The 22431-nt window shown below is 42.9% G+C and overlaps 1 protein-coding gene across 1 annotated transcript in view; it reads left to right on the forward strand.

The window, feature by feature from the left end:
* The window catches only part of LRRC56 (leucine rich repeat containing 56), a 66368-nt gene that overhangs the window by 35945 nt on the left and 7992 nt on the right, over positions 1–22431 (forward strand). Inside the window, exons 6-10 of the mRNA XM_074582455.1 lie at positions 12667–12763; positions 13172–13369; positions 17471–17648; positions 19780–19980; positions 21462–21526. Of these exons, the coding sequence (XP_074438556.1) occupies positions 12667–12763; positions 13172–13369; positions 17471–17648; positions 19780–19980; positions 21462–21526 (739 nt within the window). The remainder of the gene's footprint in view (positions 1–12666; positions 12764–13171; positions 13370–17470; positions 17649–19779; positions 19981–21461; positions 21527–22431) is intronic.

Genomic DNA, 22431 nt, shown 5'->3' on the forward strand with positions numbered 1-22431 from the left:
GCAAGATTAGGCTTTGTGGCTGAGCCACTGGACCGGGGCTTCAAAAATACAACTCACTTCCTGGCTTAGCTGTTGTTTCTACAGCAGCCTGCATTAGCTGTAGGAATTTGCTGTATTTCCAATCTCAGTTGTTTACTTTATATATTACTTTGGGGCAGGCACAGTTTTTTTGAATGAGTTATGTACAAGGCTTTGCCTAATGGGATCATGATCTCGCTTACATACTCCGGATGGCTACTATAATATGATAAATAAAAACGTTGGTAATAACTCGCTGATTTCTGCCAGCAAATAAGCACTTACATGCCTGGCTATTAGGGTTTGCAGCTGCTCTGTTTCAGTGTCAGGGATCACTTATGAAAATTTACACCTAAGTGTTCATTTTAGTCAGTGATGAGAAAGAATGGTTATAATCATCATCTGAGAAAACCCAAAGAACTGAGTTGGGAAGAAGTAATAATTAGCCCATTGCCAGTGCAGCTATCCAGCTGTGCAAGGGTTGTCTTCATGGAAATAGGTAGGAAAATAATCTTAGCATTAGTTTAATGGGTTTGTAAGTTGTTTTGCCTCTTTCCTACAAGCGAGGTGCTTGTCTGCAGCTTGTTTGGTTTTTTATTGAAAATAATTATATTCAGTGGGAAATCATGTTTTTGGAATGCAAGGTAAGTGCTGGTTTTAAAAAAGGGAGGGAATCACGTTGAGGGGAAATTAAGCTATGTGGTTGTATTCGTCAGTTTGTAACTGCCAAGCAATATGAATAAGGGATGAAGAAATTAATAGAATTTCAGTGTACAATCAGTTTTTATAATCTAGTTTCTAAATCAGTTTTTATAATCTAATTTCTACAAAATATTCTCCACGCAGGAGTTTGTTTAGTTGTTGTTGTTATTGTCTGTAGACACATTACTACACACAAAGGACCCGTTGCTATTTTTCCCCTAAAATACAGGCACACTGCTTTTTCTGTAGATTTATTTCTGATTTGCTGTTTGGCAAAGTTTTATCTGCCTATCCTGAGATCTTTACAGGGTGCATCAGGTCTCTCAGGGGTAGATCAATACCTGCAAAAAGAAATACAGAAATGTCTCTGTGTTTTAGGAGGCGAAGTTTGCAATTCCATCAGTAGGTATAATGTGTGCACGTGCTTCACCCTTTGCCTTAACCTGCACTGTATGTTCCTCTTGTGGAGGTGAGAACCTGAACACAAAGGTCTGATAATGAAACCTACCACCCACTTTTGGTAGATGTTTTATGAAGGATTGCGTGTTTGAAAGACCATTTGCTTGAACTTAATCAGCCTCACGGTCCTACCACTCCACTTTCTACTGCTTCATCTCACCATAAGCAAGAACTTAGAGAGGTTTGGTTTACTCTGCTTATTGTTGCTTAGTTTATCTTGCCCTTATTTATAATTATAATAATTATCCCTACTAAGGTCTCACAGACTTTTTTTTAAAGTTCTTGCTCTCAGCGTCCTAAGGTAAACCCAGTTTTAAAATGTAACATTTGTTCCATAAGAACTTCTTAAATCAAAGAAAAAAAAGTTTTATTGTCACATGTTAAATTTTGACCCTAGAAGTAGTAAGAATCAGTAGCATAAATTTTATCCTTTATAAAATAAACACATTAAAATATGGTTGCTAAATCATACTGCAGGATTTTACAAATATTTGAAAATGCGCTTATGTGTATAATGAGTCTTTTTTTGTCCTCTTTTGTGTTTAAACAATACAACCACCATTGTTGAAAGGACCTTCTGTGAAGTTCATCTACGTGAATAAGCAAATTCTGTATATTTTGAGTATTTCCTCTAATCTGCAGTGTGCAATGATTCTTCCCACTACTTTAAGGTAAAAGTGCAGGTTTTTTCTGAGTGGATTGGGGTTTTTTGTCTTCAAGAATCTCATTATTTTTTATTAAATAGTTTAGGTTAACTGGTATTTACTTTTAAAATCACAAAGCATTATAATTAGGGGGAGTCATCTCTCTTGCTTATACACTCATTAATATTAAATACCACTCATAGCCATCTTCACTGAAGTCTTTTTTCCTTTTTGCATCCCCAAGCGAACTTAATGGTGCAGAAGAAACATTAGTCTCAACACAATTTGAAAGAAAACTATCTATCTATCTATTTGTGTCATGTGAAATACAATTATTTCATTTTTTACCTTCTGTACTTGAGTGATACCAGATTATTTGTACAAAGTATTTGAGTTAGCTTATGTAGAAATTGGTAAGTATATAAATTTAGAAACCTTTGTTTTCGCTGGAGAGATATAGAGAACCATTGACATTCATGGTGTGAGTGTCCACTTTTGAATAATGTAGCAGGTAGTGGGTTACATAGCTGTTTCGGGGAATATATTCCCTTACGTCATAGCCAAAAGCCACCCAGCTCAAGTTAATAAAATTGCTTTTCTCAAGATCAGTATAGATACTAGCCAATGAAGGGTTTTATCCCAATTCATGAACTAGTTGGAAGTCTACGTGGTATACGTTTCTCTTGCACAAAGACTGTGTACCATTGTGGTCAGATTGTTGGTAGGCTGTAAAGGAACCATTGCAATTAGTTATACCTGCAGAGGAACCATTGCAAATTAGTCTATAAAGGTATTGTTACTTGTAGGTGGCAACTATGTTGCCTCCAAAGGTAGGTAAAGAAGCGTGGGAGAATTTTGTGTGAGCTCCTCTGAAATTGTTTGTGCAGGCCTTTTGAGACTTGTGGTGGCAGGAGGGCACTGGGGAGCTAGAACAATTAGTCCGCTTACATGTGAAGTCTCTCCATTGATCAGTGGAGCTGATCAGTGGCATCTCTGGCAGCTAAGAGCCCTTGTGAGGGTTTGCACTTCTGCTATAAGGCTCATCTCCATGACTGAGGACACATTACAACATCTACTGCTAGATCCCCCTGGAGTGGGAATTTGTTTGAAATAAGTCAAGGATGGCGTGTGGAATTTGCTGTACATCCAGTTAGCACACCTGCACCAGGTTTGGGATGTCTGTTGGTGTACTGTGAAATAAATGCCGAGGTTCTATCTTATAGTAACACCCTCAGTATGGAAATCTAGAAGGTCTCGTCTGCCTCAGTGGTGGGCACTGAGGTCCCCCAAGCTTCTCTTCTGCATCTTGTTTGCCTGTTGTGAAAGAGCATCTGGATGCCAGTACAAGCACAGAAAGCCTCCCTTGAAGCTATTATTTCAGGAGAAAGTCTTGACTCGGGGCATATGGAGACAAGTCTATCATGCCAAATCTGGGGTGAACATTAGAGGCTGAGAGAGAAGACAAACTTGGAGGAAATCAACTGGCATTTGCCAGCCATTCACAGGCCCAAGTTGTACCTGTATCTGTTCCTGCAAGCTTCTGTATTTCTTCTGTTTTCTTATTGAATGCACAGGTAAGAAAAGAAGGGAAGGAAAAGGTACAAAGAAGAAAAGACCGTCAACCATGGGAGAAAATCATTAGTGTCACACAAATGTGCCAGATCTAAAGAATCTTGAGAACTTGCATTCCCACCACTGTATATTCGGACTAGATCCCTTTAAATTACAATTTCTCTCTAGGTTTTCATATCAGCCCATTTCTGGAGTATTGCAAGTATTTTTTTTTTCCAGTGGAAACTCTATAACCGTTACCGTGACAGAAGTTGAATAGCGACTCACAGCTGATCCAATTATTTAGTTCTGTCTGGTCAATTAATCTAGAATTCCAGTTTTTCTGGCACTCAGAAAAAGGGGCTTGGGGGGCTTTTTTTGTGGTGTGTGTCTTAACACCACTGCATCTGTCAGCCGATTTGAATCTTTTACAGAATATTCCTTCTGCTTACCCTGCAGCATTAAAAGTTTCGAGCGTTGATTTTGAAGGATGAGATCTATATTAAATCAAAGTTGCAATATATCTGTCTTAACTCTGCCAAAGCTCAGACATACTGTGAAACAGGCACACAACATGTGGGAGACTGAAAAGTTATTCATGCAGGAAATTTTAAAGCGCTGTGGGATTCATTCCTTCAATGTAAATAACTCATTTGGTAACCACAGTTTCATTATCCTTAATTTTTTTTCTACGTAAACTTTCAACAATGAGAATGAACGATTGCCAAAGCTATAGGAACTGTCATTAGCTCTGAGGCTAAACTGAGGGGCAATGGATATGTGGGTGTGAGAGTTTTATTTACTGTGTGTCTCAGCTTTATCCCATTTGAAAATTCACTTGCTCTTGTGGAAGTTGTAATGTACTCAGTGAGATGCAGCACGATGTGTTGGGTTTCTACAGCGTCTCTGGGGTGCAGCTTCATGCCAGGGGGGGTAGGGTGGAATTCCAGGGTGGTATTCCGCCCTGGAATAGGGTGGGAAAAAAAAGATCAAGGGCAGGTCTTGGCCCACAGAACTGCATCTTGGCAGCCCCTACTCCTTTCAAATTTATGGGAGCTGAGTTAAAGCAACTGATCTTTCATTGCTAAAATGCTACCAGTAACTAAGCTGACAAGCAGTTTTAATGATCAAAAGGAAATTAAGACAGAATTACACTATCCTTCCCATGCACACTGTATATTCGTGTGTTGGGGAATTGCCGTTCCTGACTCTTGACTACATCAACATTGATCAAGCCTATTATTCTGCTCTAGGTTTTTTGACAGCAACTAAAATGAGACCACTTGAAACTAATGCTATATTTCATGTGGTTTTACTTTAACAAAGTCATAGAATCATAGAATAGAATGGGTTAGAAGGGACCTTTAAAGGTCATCTAGTCCATGTACCCCTGCAAGGAGGGACAACTTCAACTAGATCAGGTTGCTCAGAGCCCCGTCTAACCCGACCTGGAATGCTTTCAGGGATGGGGCATCCACCACCTCTCTGGGCAACTTCTTTGAGTGTTTCACCACCCTCAGCATAAAACATTTCTTCCTTGTATCTAGTCTAAATCTACCCTCTTTCAGTTTAAAACCATTGCCCCTTCTCCTATTGCAACAGGCCCTGCTAAAAAGTCTGTCCCCATCTTCCTTATAAGCCCCCTTCAAGTATTGAAAGGCTTCTATAAGGTCTCCCCAGAGCCTTCTCTTCTCCAGGCTGAACAGCCCCAACTCTCTCAGCCTGTCTTCACAGGAGAGGTGCTCCAGACCCCTGATCATTTTTGTGGCCCTCCTCTGGACTGACTCCAACAGGTCCATGTCTTTCCTGTGCTGAGGGCTCCAGAGCTGGACCCAGTACTCCAGGTGGGGTCTCACCAGCACGGAATAGCAGGGCAGAATCACTTCCCTCGACCTGCTGGCCACAGTTAGAAGTAAGCATCTGGGTTAACTTAAGCATGATTATGGCTAGTTACAGAAGCACGTGTATCCGCACTCAATTTAATTTACAAATGCCTCTCTCCTCTTGGTCTCAGCAAGGACTTTTGGTTTCAATGAGGTATAATGTGACATGGAAAATAAAGTATTTGCAAATAGCATAGAACGTAGTGTAATACTTCGGTTGCTACAGTGAGTTCAATGAGACAATGAGAAGCAACAAAGACAAGTGAAAATGTTTTAAGCCCAGAATGGCCCAGAGATGTATCTTGTTGGGGTTGGCTTTTTCCTCTGTTGTCGTCTGTCTCCAGTTGCCATCTTCGCCAGCTGGTACTGGAGGGGGGATCTTAGCCCCACTGAAGGCAGGGGCAGGTTTGGCACTGGAGTGGAGCAAGGATTATTATGCAGCGTCTCTGGTTGAAGCACTGGTCCCAGACGTGTCTGTGGCAGAGCTCAAGTACTGCACCAGGACCGCCAGTGTGGTCTCTGGCTCCAATCCTGGACAACAATCAAATTGCCTTGAATGGTTTGTGTTTTTGACTGCTGTAGTCAGGTAGTCTCCAGTCCTTGTTTTCAGGCTTTCAGTTTAGAGAAAGCGCTGGCCAGAATGTGGCTCCTTGATAATCGCAATTTGCTTTAGCAAGCTCACGAAAGCTGCGGCAGCTTGCTCTCACTTCGGTGTAACAAAGCTGAGAAGGCAGGGTTGCAGGCTGGACACAGTGTGAAACCCTGAATGCTCTCCCTGATTTACCCCTTGCGCAGCACAGATCCATTTTGCTGTCAGTGAAGCGTGCAGCAGAGATCCACAGGTAAAAAAAGCAATATGCTAAACCTTTGCCCCTTTCCAAACTTGAAACTTAAAACAAAAGCAACCAACCAACCAAAAAAAACCCACCCTGGAATAAAACAGTGAAATCCTTTTGTTGGGAGAAGTATTGCCAGTAGCATCAGCACTGCAGCCCGTTTGGAAAAGAGCTTCTTATTCATGTGAAGGCTGCCTCAAAAAGATAGGACAACAGAGACACCCTACTGGCAACAATAACTTTTCATTCACACATAAATTCTTCATTTGCATGTAAAAGGGAGTTATGAAAACAGAATTTCATAGACAAGGTTGTTATTTAAAAAGACCTTTGGTAGGTGCATGCTTTCTGTTCAGCCTAAACACACTTGCCTTCCTCTGAGGTGTTTAAGTTTATGAGTTGAGAATTACCTCGTAAAGTCTCTTTTTGCTTAGTTTTTGAAGTCTCCAACAACGTGTCTCAACAGGGTTAGGAAACCTTACTGTGAAAAAGTTGCACAGTTGAGAAGAAAGCCAGAATATTAGGTTCATTTCAGCCTAAAAGCTGTCTTCTGGCAGCAAAAGATGGGACGTGATTCTTATTATCTTACACCTTGGGCAGTGGTTCGCACTTGCGCAAGGGAGCGTGAGGTGCTAACGGCAACCTGCGTGCCATGGCTGGGTGAGGTGCACACAGAGGAGGCCCAAGCCAACGATTTTCAGCATAATTGCTACTTGAATTTGGAAGTACAAAACCAAAGAAGGCTGCCATACTGCAAAGCAAGTCAGGCCTTCACATTCATATGACATTTGTTCAACTGCAAAAGGACCCTGCAGGGACATAAGGACGTGGCCTCAGCGCCGCTTGCAGAGTTGGGGGCTGCGTCATGGATTCGATCAACTATGAGCAACACATGCATACAATCAGTTTTACAATTTTGAATACTTTACAGCTATTTGAGACTACAATGAAACTATTATGTAAGCTTCCTATTAGTACATATGTTACTGATTTAAGTGCCGTTCAGGCTTTAAAAGTTTTTGCTTCTGATGTCAGAATTATCTGTACAACCAAACCATTGTGTGCTGACATACGGACTGGATCATTGTTATCACAGTGTGGCTTGATAAAATTCAACTTGATTTCTGTAGATCAGAGAGAAGGGGTTTTTTTCTCCTTTCTTTTGTAAGACTGTAGCTTGGTCACTCTTTTAAAATCTAAATCTCTCAGAATACCAGTGCATTCGTTTTCAGAGCAACCTTTAAAAAGAAATAATATCCAAAATAATGGCTATTTTAGATATATTGCTACTGAAGATTTATTCAACAGATGCGTGTGTGCTTTGAGATACTGTTTGCAAGTTCAGTGGATTTAGTGTTTTATTTCTAGGTGAATGATTCGAAACCAGCTTCCAAAAGAAGTGATGGTTTTCAAGCTGATGGATGTGTTCAGGGTTGTGCTGTTCTAAGTGTTTACTGGGTAGCTTAAGCTCAGTGGAGCAATTCAAGATTTATTGTGGTGAAACCAAGAGCAGGATTTGGCTCTCTAGGTCTGGTCTCAGTCCAGTAAAATTTTGGCTGGAGCAAATAAATCCCTGGAGAACGAGGATCTTGGATTAATGGAAGAACACATTATTATTTCTCAAACTTGTTATTAGGTGTTGTAAGCCAAACTGTTCCTTGCCCCTGTGCTCTCCCCCCAGTCTGGGGAGTGATGACAAGATGGGAGCATCAAATTTCATGGGAAAAAATCCTAAATGGTCGTGCACAAGTGGGAAGGGTGTTGCCAAGACCCTCACAGGAACACAGAGCTGTTTGATGAGTTCCCATCCCTGCAGCAGTGTCTGGAGATAGTTGGAACCCAGGTTTCAAACCCTTCAGTTTATTAATATTACTTTTTAAAAATAATTATAAATGCAAGTTTGTGGGTTCAAGGTGAAACTAGGGAAGTCTATGTTGGTTTCTGGGCGCTTTTGGATACTAAAAACATGATTTGGTATTCAGTGTGTGTTCTGCAGGCAAGTGCGTAGGTGTGCATATGGAGTAATTACTCTGGAGGACACTGGTTTGGCAACCTCAAAGGCTGTAATCCTCTGTTTATCACAACCAAAGATATGACGTATTCATTCCCACCCCATGCTCTGTCTCTCTGCTTCAAACCTGACCTGTGTGAACCGTAGCAGAAGTGAGCAGGATATATAATTGCTTTGCCTATTAGTTCCTTGCCCTTTCTGTAAAGTTACCAGCTTCCACGTCACTCGGGATGGGACACTTGTCCACTGGAATTGAATTATCCATTGTGTATATTAATGTGAGTTACAGGCACTAGCTGGAACATAGGAAGTTCCGATCAAATATGAGAAAGAACTTCTTTACGGTGAGGGTGACAGAGCACTGGAACAGGCTGCCCAGGGAGGTTGTGGAGTCCCCTTCTCTGGAGACTTTCAAGACCTGCCTGGATGCAGTCCTGAGTAATGTGCTCTAGGCAATCCTGCTCTAGCAGGGGAGTTGGACTAGATGATCTCTAGAGGTCCCTTCCAACTCTGAAAAGTTCCGTGATTTCCTCTACAGTGCCCTCTGGTTCCTTCTATATGCTCTTTGTTGTTTGCCCATCAGTACGACCAACTGCTACCAGCTTTGTACAATGTCTCATCTTTTTCCTATTTCAGCGGTCAAACTTCTCAGTCATATCCTCTACCCTATTTTTGGCATAGCTGCTGTCATTTTCTGTACATTTATATCATGCCTAATACAGGAGGGTTCTGGTCTCTGACATGTGGCTCATTAATTTTAGTCTCAGTCAGTGATTATTTTGGGGGGGATTGCTGTGTTACACTGTCTGTATAGTGGATTTTCTCTCCTACTACCCTGGTAAATTTTTACTAAGAGTTTATTATTATCTTAAAATAATTTACCCTGGTAAATTGCTCTCAGAGTGCAGATTCCCATTAATTCCATTTCTTGTTAAAAAGCCATGAGAATCATCTCCCCGTTTTGGGCTGATCTGACCCTCTGCACTTAACATAAATGAAAACATACCGGTGTGCACAGTTGCACGCACATGGCGGTCGTGCGTGCTCACACAACCCCTCGCTTTGCTCTGACCCCCTCGAAGGTGGACGTGCCAGATGCAGTGGGGCTGGAGGCACTCCCATCTGTGGAAAGCTCTTAAATTCTCTTCTCAGTAGCCAGAATATTTCAGAAGTATTTTCAGAAATGCAGGTGCATGCAGTTGTCGGGAGCAGCTTGCTTTGAGTTACATTGCTGTCTCACCTGACAGCAGCCGTGCTCACGGGGGCAATTATCTGTGTAGTAATTAATGAGGGAGTTTTCTCTGATGCTGCAGCGTGATTCACGCAGCTTCCAGAAGATTAGTTTATTAGTTACCGAATAAAATATTTGCAGATGTACTTTGCTGTGATAACATCTCTGACTGGAGGTGACTCGTTACGAATGCGTGAGTAAAGATCTGCAAGGCCAAAACGTGACTGCATGACCCAGGATTTTAGGCTCCTCCATCAGCTAGCACAACCCCAGAGTCAGCAAGGGGAACTTTGTTCCTGGCTTTAACTGGCGGCGTAGTTCTGCGGTGGAGGCTGGGCAGAGGAAAAAGTCACTTTGCCTTTTCTCCTCACTGCTACTTGTCTACGGTAGCAGGGAAGGAGGGACAGCAGTCACTTGCTCTCTGTGAGAGCTGGACTGCTCTTCTAGGGGGCCAGGGGGTGAAGATGCCTTGGCTTGATAGCTCCCTTTCCTGAAACATAGAGAGAAACGTTAGGAACAAGCATATTACCAAAAGCTCCTTCCGGGGCAAAAGACCTTCAGTTAGGAAGTACAAGGCAAAGGAAAAATAAAAATAAAATTCATTAATCATACATTACCATACCATATGTAAAGTAATCAGGTTAGGATTGTCTTCAGTTTTGCTGGCCTGATAAACAGAGCTGCCTATCAGAAGCGCTTGTTTCAATGATACAAAAATGAGAGCGACCGTTTTCCTTTACCTATGTTGAGTGGTTTACAGAAAAGAAAATTTTGCACCAAAATTAGCCTGAAATTTGAAAAACTCATTAGTGCTTGAAGTGGGTCATGAAATGAGCAATGTAATTCCTTCACATTACTCCTAATGCCATATTTGTGTTTATGGATGTGTTCGCCTTTGTTGATGGTAGGTTCTGCTTTTGTAATTTAATTTAATTTCTTTCTTATTATAGGCACGCAGCTTGCAAATCTAATAATAAATTTCTTTAAATATTACTTTGGGAGGCATCTGTTCCTTAAGGAAGCCTTAGAACCAGTGTTTGCTTTATTTATAAAATGTGCACAATGTAAATAGTCCCTGGAAGATCTTCTTCAAGGCTGGGGATGTGATGACATACAGGGACATTATGATCCTTCAGGTCAGACAAATCTGAATAAGTACTTGGGAAGAAATGTGACAAACTTCCATCTTTTTAGGGGCTTGTCTGGTCACACGTACAGTGACACAATGGCAAGTGTTCCCCGTTGCCCTGGTAGCTAAGGGACGAGGTAAAGTAAATTTGCAGCGTGTTCGCAGAAGGAACTGTATTGTTTATAAATGGAGTTTGTGTGTGTGGCTTTCTTTATCCTTGTGTCTCTGTACTAGACAGCGACGTCCTGTGTCAGTACGGGCAAGCTGCCTAGATGCACAAAATTCAGTGGAGGAGCTGTGGTTTATGTCACTTAAGGGTTTTCTCCTGTAAGAAGGAGTAGCCTTAGATGGAAAGAGATATCATGTGACTGAGATTTTCCCTAGTTGCTTTGTTCTGGCCATTAGATCAGCTGCACTGCTTGTACTTCAAAGGCTATAAAATGTTACATAAACACATTGTATGGTGTATCCATCGTGAGCTTACTTAGGTCTGCAGCATCCAGGGAAGAGATGATCGGAGGCACCCAATGCCTGGGACCCCTTTGGTGGCAGACGATGGACGAGGTGAGACAGGTCTGAATGACACCCATGGGCAAACCGTTCCCCAGAAGGCAGAGGAGTGAAAATTCTGCATTTCACCCTAGAAACTCCTGTTCAACCCTGTATTTGGCAAATCGCAGGAGAGAGGCACCTGGGGACATTTTTCCATGCATTCATGCTTTATTCAGCCTTACGCAGTCTGCTTTCTCCTGACATGGCCCTTCCCATCTTCAGATGGTGGAAAAACAAAAAAACACTGACAGGAATACATCTGTCCCCTCTTGTAAAAGCACTCCTTCCCGACCTCTTGGACTGCCTGGCTGTGCAGTATTCCCAAAGCAGGCAATTTGACTGTGGGGGTTTTTGCTCCAAAGCTGTATCAAAGCTGCAAGAGGTTCTCAGAGGGCAGTGCGAAGCTGCTCTTTTCCCCATCGTCCATAAAAAGAAGACATGAGTAAGGAAACTTTTACCTTTATTCTAAGATCAGAAGGGACCTCATGACCATATTCTTTTATCTTCTGCAATTTTCCTTAGACAGTGCATTAAAGTATGTATTACTTATTATAATGTATGTTATAAAAATGGATATTATAAAAGATAGCTAATCCTCAATTTTGAAGTCCAAGAATCTCTATTTAAGAACTATTTTAGCTTTTGGATGTGGTCCTGGGCAACTGGCCCTGCTTGAGCACAGGGGGGTGGACAAGATGACCTCCAGGGATCCCTTCCAACCTCAACCGTTGCTGTGACTGTGGGAACTTCATGCTAGTCTCTACCTCCTCTGATAAACTGTCCTTGTATTCAGTTCCCTGCTGTTTAGTTCTTTGTTATTCAGATAGTCTGATATCATGGCTACAGTAGAGAATTCTGAGCTTTTGGTTGGTTTGAGATTTGATAAAGTGTTGTATTTTGTTTATGTTCGAGCAGTGACTTTATGCGACTTAATGTTACCAAAGATGGAAGGTGGTCAAGCCCCCAATTTAATTTGCTACCGGTTTTGCATTTTGCATTATCTTTGTATTGTGCACTGTTGCAATGTCAGTGGGACATTACACATGCATGGAATTAAGCAGGTCAGTATGCGCTTTTCTGGGTTAGGACCCAAAAGTTTGGAATTCATACAAATGATCCCTTATTTATATTTTAGTAGACCTAAAGGGTAGGAAAATGGGATGGAAAGGATTATAATTTTCTGATGATTCGAAAAATGTTGTTTAGCAAGAGTGCTATTCCTTTCAACTGCAAAATCAGAAGAAAGGTAATTCCATAAGAGGGCAGAGTGAGACAACTGTGCGATAAGCTCCGATATGTTAATTTGCATTATGTGTGTAGAGCAAATGATGCCAGCATAAGCAAACCTCACTTAATTCTTAGCAATTACCTGCAATTTATGACAGAATTACCATGATGTAGCTCTTGGAAGAATCTTAATCAAACTGAAATGGGGTGACATGTCATACAAGAACAAAGACGTCTATAAGAGAGAGAGGTAGAGAGGGGTATAATTTTGTTCTCCACCTTTGATGGTGAACATTTTTAATGACATTTCTTGTAAACAATGTGAGATTTGAACAAGTAGCAGTGACCTAGTCTTACGAAAAAAAATCAAGTCATGAGTTCTTTCATCCATTCAAATAGAGCTTGAATTGTTTCTTTTATAAGGGATCTTGGAACCACGTTATCCCATCTCCGTGTCCTGTGGATGGCTCACTGTGGGCTCTCAGATTTAGATGGTATCTCTTCCTGCGGGTCTCTAAAAGTAAGTATAGGTGTGTCCTGCCAAATGACGATCTCAAAACTATTTTCAATTGGTACTCTTTACTTGTAGTCTTTGTTCTCTTCTCACCTTTTGTTTTTCTAAAGGACTTTGGTTGGATGCTTTGAATTGCATGTATTAGCCTAAAAGATGCTACAGTTGTGGGGGTTTTTTTAATGAGGTGTAACATTCAAGTCTGATCCTGAAGATGCCAATGTAGCATAGCATTCATTGCCATAGTAGCCCTAGTTATTTAAGGCGGCAACAGCCACACTTGGAAAATGTTCACTTCCGTGCTAATTTCACATTGTGCCATGTAATATTTCACATACTAGAAAAGATTTTGCAAAGCTTGAGTGTTACTTGTGCAAGCCTGTGGTTTACATATTTATTCTGTTTACTTCTGCTGAGGAACTCTACGTAGCCTATAACAATATCTCTGACCTGAGCCAGCTGACCTGGTTGGATCATCTTGAGGTTTTGGACCTGGAAGGGAACAATATTGAGGACATCAGCCAGATGCAGTACCTGGGACTTTGCTGCAAGCTGAGACACCTGACAGTGGAGGGCAACCTTATTTGTCTGAAGCCAAATGCAGAATCTGCAGAGGTGACAATTTGGTTTGCACGTATTGTGTTAATTTTTGGCAGTGCTTTTTTAGTTTGAGTTGGAAATGAGAAACATTTCTGCATCTTCCTATCATATCATTCTGAGGGATGACATGGGATGCATTTCCCATCTTTCATTTCTGTTTATTTTATCCTCTCGTGGGTACTGTCTCCAAGATGAGCACAAATGAAATACAAGGAGCGCTAGTAAAGACTCAAGCCTGTTTCCTAGCAATGTGTTCCTTCTTACATGTGAGAATGGGATTAAACCAGAAATCAGCTGTTCTGATCCGTACAGCTCTTCTGTCCTCTCCCTACTTGCAGTGCAAACAGGCATCTTAAAGGCAGACCAGGGAGAGCATAGACCCCAGTTGTACGGATCCTTCTCCCTGTAGAGATCTTGCAGTGGGTTAGAAAGTAGCCAATATTTTTTTTACAAGATATGCCAGTTGCAATGTCTCCATTAGATATTTGTCTTTGGGCTTTTGCATTTCTTTTGGAGGCTCTCTGGTCCAACGGCAAGTGCTCCAGTACCACCATGCTCAAAAGTTGAACCCTCAGAAAAATGATGCTTGAGATAACTAGGAAAAGCTGTATTGTAGGAACTGCTTGTTGTCCTTTCCTCTGAAAGGTTAAAATCAAATGACCAAAAAGATCTTCATCAAAACCTGAAGATACAAAATACAGTGATCCACCTCTTATGTACTGAAATGATAAAATCATTTCTGTGGAGGTATTTTGTTGAGGGCATGAGATGCTCTGTGTCACAAAGATGAAAACACAAAAATACATGATCTGCTTTGGGTTTCAGGGCACTCAACAAGATAGGTAAGGGAGATCTAATTCTACGTGAATAGTATCAGAGTTGTATTACTCTCACTTTCCCCTGCTTCATAAAAAGGCATTGTTGGGATATAGAAACAAGCATCTTCGCATATACTGAAAAGGTAACTGCAGGAAAATCAGAGTTTTAAAAACTTGGGTGAATAAGACTCTTTCTCATTTTGGTCACATAATGTCTAATACATATCATCAGAGGACAGTTTATGGCCAACGCATGATATATTGTCATCCAGGTCTTTTGGAAGGTCCCCGGCCTACGCGCACACACACAGCACTCGCTAAGGGTGGCGCAATCCCCAATGGCACCGTAAAGAGCTGATAAAGCAGAGCAGGAGTTGGCGCTGTGACTCCACTGTGCCATGTTCCATAGGTTCGCTGTGCATTTCAAAGTGATCATGCCCATGCCATTAATATGCTTAAAAGGTTGGGTTTGATATTCATCCTGGATTTAGACTTGAAAACAGAGATGCTATCACTAAAACTCAATCATATAGTAGACATGCACGTATTCTAAATCTTCTCACTTTTTAGATTCATAAGTTATTAGCATTTTTCAGATGTAATTGTTGGCTTTCTCATATCTCTCAGAAAAAGGAGCCACAGAAAGTAGTGCTTTAGCTATCATAATTTTCCACTCTGGAATCCAAAAGAAAATATTATACACTTGCCTTTCTGGTTTGAACTGGTAGAAGTATACTTCAGAGACCACGCTTGTAACTATTTGTAACCAAAATGATTTCTCCATTAACATTTCTCCCTTACGGAAGATGCAATCCTGAGAGGTAAAAACATATTCCTACAGTAAGGAAGCTTTGCCTGCTTCTGTCGGACAAAGGGTGCCTACTTACTCTTTTTACTCCCATGGAGACAGATACAACTTCTGACACTTCCTTATCATAGCTTCCTACCATGAAAATGGTGTAGTATATCCTAACAGCATAGAAAGTCTGTTTCTGCTACCTTGTCATTCCCGCTCAACAAAAGTGGTATTTCTGGAGGACGTAGTTTTTAACTTGACATCATCGGGCCTTAAATGTACTTATAATAGAGAAATGTCAGATTGCCCTTGGTTTGTTTAGCTGAGGACATCAGTCCTTGGGATGCTGCTGCGTGTTGTCACATAACGGGAGTTCAAAGAGGGGTGGTATGTGGTGGTGTGCCCTACTGCTCTTCTCCAGGCTGAATGGCCGTCTCTACTCCTGTGCCAGCCCGAATTTGTTGAGGGGGTCCACACGATGGTATGTTTTACTCCGAGCTGTAGCAGAGGCAGACTGCAAGTTCACTGTAGTCTCACACCCAGTCTCCATGTTGAGAAACTGCTTAGCCCTGGGGCGGTTGCAAAGCCGGCCCTGCCTTCGGCTGCTGAAGAGTTTCTCCATGGGCTTTGTCACTTTCTTGGTTTCAGCTATGTTGTTTGCATTTCTTCGGGGTATAGAAAAGCCACCTGAAATATAGAAAAGAATAGATGAGGGCTTATTTTGGTGTGCCCTAGGTGGCCAGCTCTAATTCCTCAAGCTCCTGCTTGTAGTTTGTTGCTGCAGCTCTGTAAAAGCTCTCCTATTTATTTACTTTTAATCTACGGAATGGTCCAGCTAAATTTACTGCTGTTTCTTCAGATGGCCTGTTTGCTGTCTGTAATTTGATTTTCAGATGAGCTCATCTTTCCCTGTTATCTAAACCAAGAGCAACAACCTGATGATAAATTCTGCAGCCTCTGTTGCAGTAACGTAACATGAGCGTAACATGATGCTTCCCTCCAGCAGGACATGGCTGGAAATTGGCTGTAGCCCAGGCGCTGTTCAGAGTACATGTAGTACAGGGTAGCATGGCGATTGGTTGACTCATTTTCTAAATTAAGATTAAAAGCTTAGTTAGGGAAATCTGGTGTCTGCCTCTTAACAACAAAAAAATACGAGCTTTATTTGGCGAGTTCCCTCTGCCAGCCTCGGTGCTGCATCGTGCAGAGGGAGGGAGCATACAGCCAGCCAGGTCCCACAAAAAGATTTCTGTTTCTGACAACTCTGTGTTGAATGAGGACTTGGCTTTGTGCGGTTTTCTGATATTGCATGCAATGTCTGGAAAAGCATAACACTTATCTGCATGAAGTAATTGATTTGTAGGTAGCTGTGCATTCATATTCTGCCAGTAGCAGTGCACTTTTGCTTTCTACTTTCTTTAAGTAGAAGAGATCGCCATCACCATTTGATGCCTTTTGTAATCTGACACTATTTTAACCAAAAATATTCCCATTGCAAAGCAGCATGACCCAGTTGACCCTGAGGTATTGCTAAGTTTTCCCAAAGACAAAGATGCCATGTGAAGGTGCCTTTCTACTGCCAGAATCCACCAAAACAGCCTAGTTTGCAATGTTCTGGATTGGACTTACTGCTCAGAGGTCCCCAGGCATTAGCTTGTGCTCGTTTTATACATGTCAGTTCCACCCATGCATGCAGAAGGGGGCTGCACCCGTGCTTTCCCCCATGGCTGTCACACTGAGTTCCTATGCCTTGGGAGCAATCACGTTGTTTTTCCAGCACACAGAAAAGAAACCCAAGTGCAGTTCGCTTTAGCCTTCTGTGCACCTGCTGTTGGCATGCGGCCTCTTGCAGAAGAAAATGTAGTTTGAAGTAAGCCATCGCTTCTAACAGCGTATGATATCACACACCAAAATCCTGAAGACTACCCCAGAAAATCAGTGCAGTTCATTTGCTGTAGCTCGTTTATGGGTGTGCGTAAAAACATGATCTATGGAAATGCTCTTTCTTTTTCCATCAGCTGGTGTAGCAATGCTCATAACATGTTCTCAAGTCTTCCTATCATCTGAGTATTGATGCAGCAACCACACAACCGCAAAAGCAGGGAGGGAGGCTGGCTGAATGCTGAGAGTGCCCAGGCTTTCTGTGGGCATCAGTGGCCTTCTACACTTTATACATTATACATAATATAACAAAGACAAATGCCAGTCATCTGTGGGTAAACAGCAAAGCAGCCTTTTTTTCTCGGGGGCGGGGAGCATGTGTTTGCTCTGTTCAGGACGTGTTCACAATCAATTTGAGTAGAAATTATGTGAGGAGAAAGCACAGTAAAATGAAACTCCTGACTGTATTTATTTCCATTGAATGAGGTGAATAGGTTTGCCTCATAGAAGGCATTTCAAATTATATGGCAGTCATATAAATTGAACACTGCTGTGCTGCTGGTGTAAGTCCACAGTCTGTTAAATGAACTATTCAAGTGACCACTTTCTCAATTTTTCCAGGAACCAGATTATAATTACAGAGCTGAAGTAAAAAAACTCATTCCCCACTTGGAGTATTTGGATGAAATACCAGCAAGCCAGACTGCTCTCCTTCCTTCCAAGAAGATGCATGAGGATTGGCTAATCATCAAGGAATCCATCAAGGAAGGTGGTTTAGCTGGAGACGTTTCATGGTTAGGTATGTCAGGTTTCCTATCAGGGTTCATTTTTCAGGTTATGATGTGGGAAAAAGAAAGATGAAGAGTAAGCTGCCCTCTTCAAAGCCAATGTTTAATTATAGCAAAGGGATAAAGAATGTTGTCTTCTTCATTTGGGAAGTGCGGAAGCTGGAATTGAGCACAGTGCGGATTTAAATGAAAGCTTTCCTAAACTGGGCATCAAGATCAGAAAAATGCAGATGATTTCTCGATGATCAAGCAAATCCAGCGGTAGCTGAGAGCCTGTACTTAGCGTTCGTTCTGCACGATGGGAAGAAGCAAAGCTTGGAAAGGAATGTTTCAATAACAACTGGTCACAGCCCTTTCCATAGTAGCAGTCGATCCCATGTAGCATGGATGTAGCAGGAGTTCCTACTCCAATTTAATAATAGAAAAGGCGATTTAGTCACCACCTTTCAGTGGTAGCATCATCCTAGCAACTGAGATTGTATGGTCTTGTAAGAGATCTGTTCCATTTTCTTTGCCTCTGTGATTAAGTCCCTTACATTCATTAGCAGAGAGTAAATGGTTTGAAAATAAATCTGTTGTCCCCTTGCCTGTGGCCTTGGCTATAGTTCAAATGTCCATGCTTTTATGTATCATGCTACATGCACTTTACCACTTACCATTAAATATTAGAAAGTATTTCCTATAACTGCTCCTGTTCCTTCCCATTAGTGTGGGCAATGCAGTTGGCTGCCCAGCCCCCCCAGTTGTGGTTTGCCTGCCAACTGTACTCCATTAAAAATTTAGTTTGTTTCGGAATAACTACATACATTTGTCATTTATTTAATCCCTGTGGGTCCAAATCATTAGTTGTAATAGTAGTTATGGTAGGGAAAAAATCCATTAAAATCTGATCCTTCAGTGATCCTGCTTTGGCAACATCAGCTATGGTTCAGAAAACCAGTTAACACAGTGAGCTGACAGAAACAGTAGGGACAGAGCACAAAATTGTGGATTTGTATTGTTTCCTAGTGTAAGCAGACTTACATTCTTGTTCTAAACTGATGAGGTCATATGGTCAGGTTCAGACATCTGCATATTTTTTTCTTTCCTATAGCAATGTTGACTCAGGTACTTTTCATGCACTCTGTATTTCATGGGTTTGTATTAACAATTATGGCCAAGATATTCTAAAGGTCCCTAACATTCTGCTGTTAAGGAAATGGCCATGTTATTACAGAGCTGATGGCTCTACTGTGGAGCTGGTAGATGCTCAACACTTTACAAAGCACGCTATTCATCTAGGCACTGAAATGAAATTCCCTCTCCTATGGGTTGTTGGCTGCACATGCTGCTCTTACAGCTGTGCTGTGCTCCTGGGACAGTCGGTGGTTGGACAGGTAAGAGGACAAGGCTCTGTCTGCCTTCGCTAGCTTTTGTATAATCCACCCTGCCCTGTAGCATTACAAAAACTCGGTTTTCGCCTTTCTTTCTGTGGTGGAGAAGTATCTGTCTCTGAGGCAGTACTGGAAAAATCTGTTACTGCCATTCCCAGGTTTCCATGATTCCTGGGACGTGATTTGCATTTGGTTGAGTAATAGCTCCGGTAAGGTGGCCGTCACCATCTGCGTTGCGCCTGGGCATTTAAGCAGTATATTTTAAGACTGGGGGCTTGGACTGTGCCTGTGGCAAGCCTGCAGTGGTTCCCCTGCAAGCAGGTGGGCAGCAAATGAGAGGCAGCTTACTCTTACCCTAGGCGTGCAGGCAGGGGAAGGAGCAGAGCCCTGGACATATCCAGGCCCACCTCTGGGACAGTCGGAGGCAGATGGCGAGCACAGAGTGGTTTCTAACCCCATATTCAGCCAGTAGCCAGTCTCTGGTGTCCAGGAGCAGGAGGAGGGTGGGAAGGGACTTCGGTTTAGTTGGGGGTCCCCAGGTTCTTCTATCTGCAGAGGGCAGCTATGGGGGACTGCGTGCGGCACCAGGAAGCCCTCTGTCTCCAGGTGTGACTCATTCCAGCATGTTTTTTGTAGCTGCAATGACATGTTTTTCTGTCCCCTACAGCTCCGGGTGTGCAGAAGCAGTCACCATATTGACAGTATATGGTGATGGTGTGGTTTGAAGCCTTGCATGACTATGCTTACACTGGCGAAACCTCTCTCTTAGATCCGTATCTTGGGGCAGTAGCAAGGCAGACTGGATGCAGCCCAAGACCCCCGACAACTTCCAGACCTGGAACTGCGCAGTGGTCTGCTAATGCAGGGAGATCTAGCAGTGCCCGCCTCTTGTACAGTGGTTGTCCTCTTCCAGATCCCACTGTTTCTAAAGAGCTGTTCACAGAAGATGACTCCAGTGATTTGACACATGGTAATGTATGGTTTTTAATCCTGTTCTTTCCCACACCTCCACCTCCTTCTGAACATTACTATTGCTGATGAAAGCCTGGGTGCTTTGAATACCACCCACCCATCCCTCTGCTAGATCAGGTTCAGCATATGTTTTCTTCCATGGGACTCACATGCTCTAGTGTGGGCTTTCCTTTATTTCCCCCTGGAGCAGAAGGTGGAAGTCATCTGGGCTTCCCTTTCCTCAGCCCCTCACCCCCATACGTTATGTGCTGCTGTCCCTCTTGACAACCCCATACTCCAGTGGTGCTCCCTTGCTGAAGTTACCTTTCATACCTCATCAAAAGCTGTCCTGCTCTGTCCTTTACGTTACACGTCAGCCTAGCTGGGGCTCATTTAAGTCACATCTGGGCCCTTCTTGTTCAGTCATAGGAATGTAGTCCAAGGTAGTCCCCTAGAAAGGTGTGGTGGTGCACATTCACTCCCTGTTGGGTCATGTGCTCAGACTTTGTGTACTGCCGTCTCACACTGCAGCAGCACCGCTGCTGTCAATGAGCACTTTCTTTTGGGTTTCCAGAGGTGGGTCCCTCAGCAAGAGGAGTCAGGTCCTTGACTCCACATACCTGATCTACAGGCTAGCCCAAAACACGGGTGTACCACTGACCTTCATGCCCTGGCCACCCAAAAGTGCTGCCAAGTTAGCAGCTGCTGGGGACAGCTGGATGGAAAGGGAGTTCACTTCTCGTACAATATTTAGCACTTCCCAAGACATCCTTCCTTGGATCCTGGAAAGAGCTTGAGGGTGGAGCTCCACCTGCCCGTAGAGTGCAGGTTAGATAGGAAGATGGTGTTCGTTTTCCCAGTGTTGTGAGCTGCTTCTCTCAGATGCCAGTCCCACCTCAGTTCCTTGCTGTAGGTACGACTCAGGATGATGAACTAGATGCAGTGCAAACAGCTAAATGCACATTCGGAAAAATACATGGAAACTGAGTACAGAAATTATGAGACCATAATTTCCTGTGCACTTTTAGGTAGCTAGCAGTACTGATAGAGACAGTTTCACCCAATGTTCTATTGCTGCTTCCTTCCCCTTTGCTGCCTTGTCCCTTGTTTTGGCAAGAGCATCTGCGTAGTCACGTGGGGAACCTGATTCTGATCAAGATCCATCTGAAAAATAACCCAGCAAAAAAAAACAAAAAAAGAAACCCTAAAAGCATATTTAGTTTTAATCTGGATCTGTTCCCTGATCTGACTCACCATGTCGCCACACAAATGTTTGCACCAGCACAGTGGAGGAGGCAGGGCAGGAGCAGAAGGAGAAAGATTCTGGTAGAAACAGAAACTGCCTCTTAGCAGCAGTGTCAGGCCATGCCAGCTGGCACTGTGAACCTATGCCATGAAATATTACATCTTCCTATCTATGGGAAATGATGTTCACTGATGTTGACAGCACCATTTGTTAAACGCTGGAGTAAAATTTTTTTTTTTCCTTTTTTTTCTTAGGATTCGGTCAAGTTATATGTGGGAACCCCACCAAGGCCCTGCGTGCAAGGAGGCAAAAGCTAGGTGTATGTTTTTCTTGTATTTCATATTCCTGCTTGGTGACCCCCAGAAATCCTGGGATAAACTGAACTCCCACTGTGGCTTGTGGCGGCTCACTCTCTTCTGTAGCCCAAAAGCCCCCCAACATACAATCGGTCTTGAGGACGGAGAGTCTTGTGCCCTGATGTCACAAAGATGCCCATGTGCTACCAGCAATTAACCATCAGTTTAAAGGAACATGTGAAAATCACACATCGGCTGCTGGCGGTACATTTCCTATCATCCTGGCTGAGCAAAGCACAAGGCAGGATTGCAAAATTTGACGGCATTTCTATAACAGCTGTGAAGCAGAAGATTTTTTTCAGCAGTTTTTCTTTGATGTTAGTGTAAATAGTCAGATCGCTAATCATAGAATCATGGAATCAGAATGTGTTGGGTTGGAAGGGACCTTTAAAGGTCATCTAGTCCAATCCCCCAGCAGTAAGCAGGGACATCTTCAGCTAGATCAGGTTGCTCAGAGCCTCATCAAGCCTGGCCTTGAATGTCTCCAGGGATGGGGCCTCCACCACCTCTCTGGGCAACCTGTTCCAGTGTCTCACCACTGTCAGTGTAAAGAACTTCTTCCTAATGTCTAATCTAAACCTGCCCTGCCCTAGTTCAAAACCATTGCCCCTTGTCCTGTCACTCCGTGCCCTTGCAAACAGACCCTCCCCAGCTTTCCTGGAGGTCCCCTTCAGGTACTGGAAGGCTGCTATAAGGTCTCCCTGGAGCCTTCTCTTCTCCAGGCTGAACAACCCCAACTTTCTCAGCCTGTCTTCATAGGAGAGTTGCTCCAGCCCTTTGATCATGTTCGTGGTCCTCCTCTGGACCCGCTCCGATAGGTCCATGTCCTTCTTGTGCTAAGGGCTCCAGAGCTGGACCCAGTACTCCA

This window comes from Larus michahellis, chromosome 4 (genome assembly GCF_964199755.1).
Source record: "Larus michahellis chromosome 4, bLarMic1.1, whole genome shotgun sequence".
Taxonomy (NCBI): Eukaryota; Metazoa; Chordata; class Aves; order Charadriiformes; family Laridae; genus Larus; species Larus michahellis.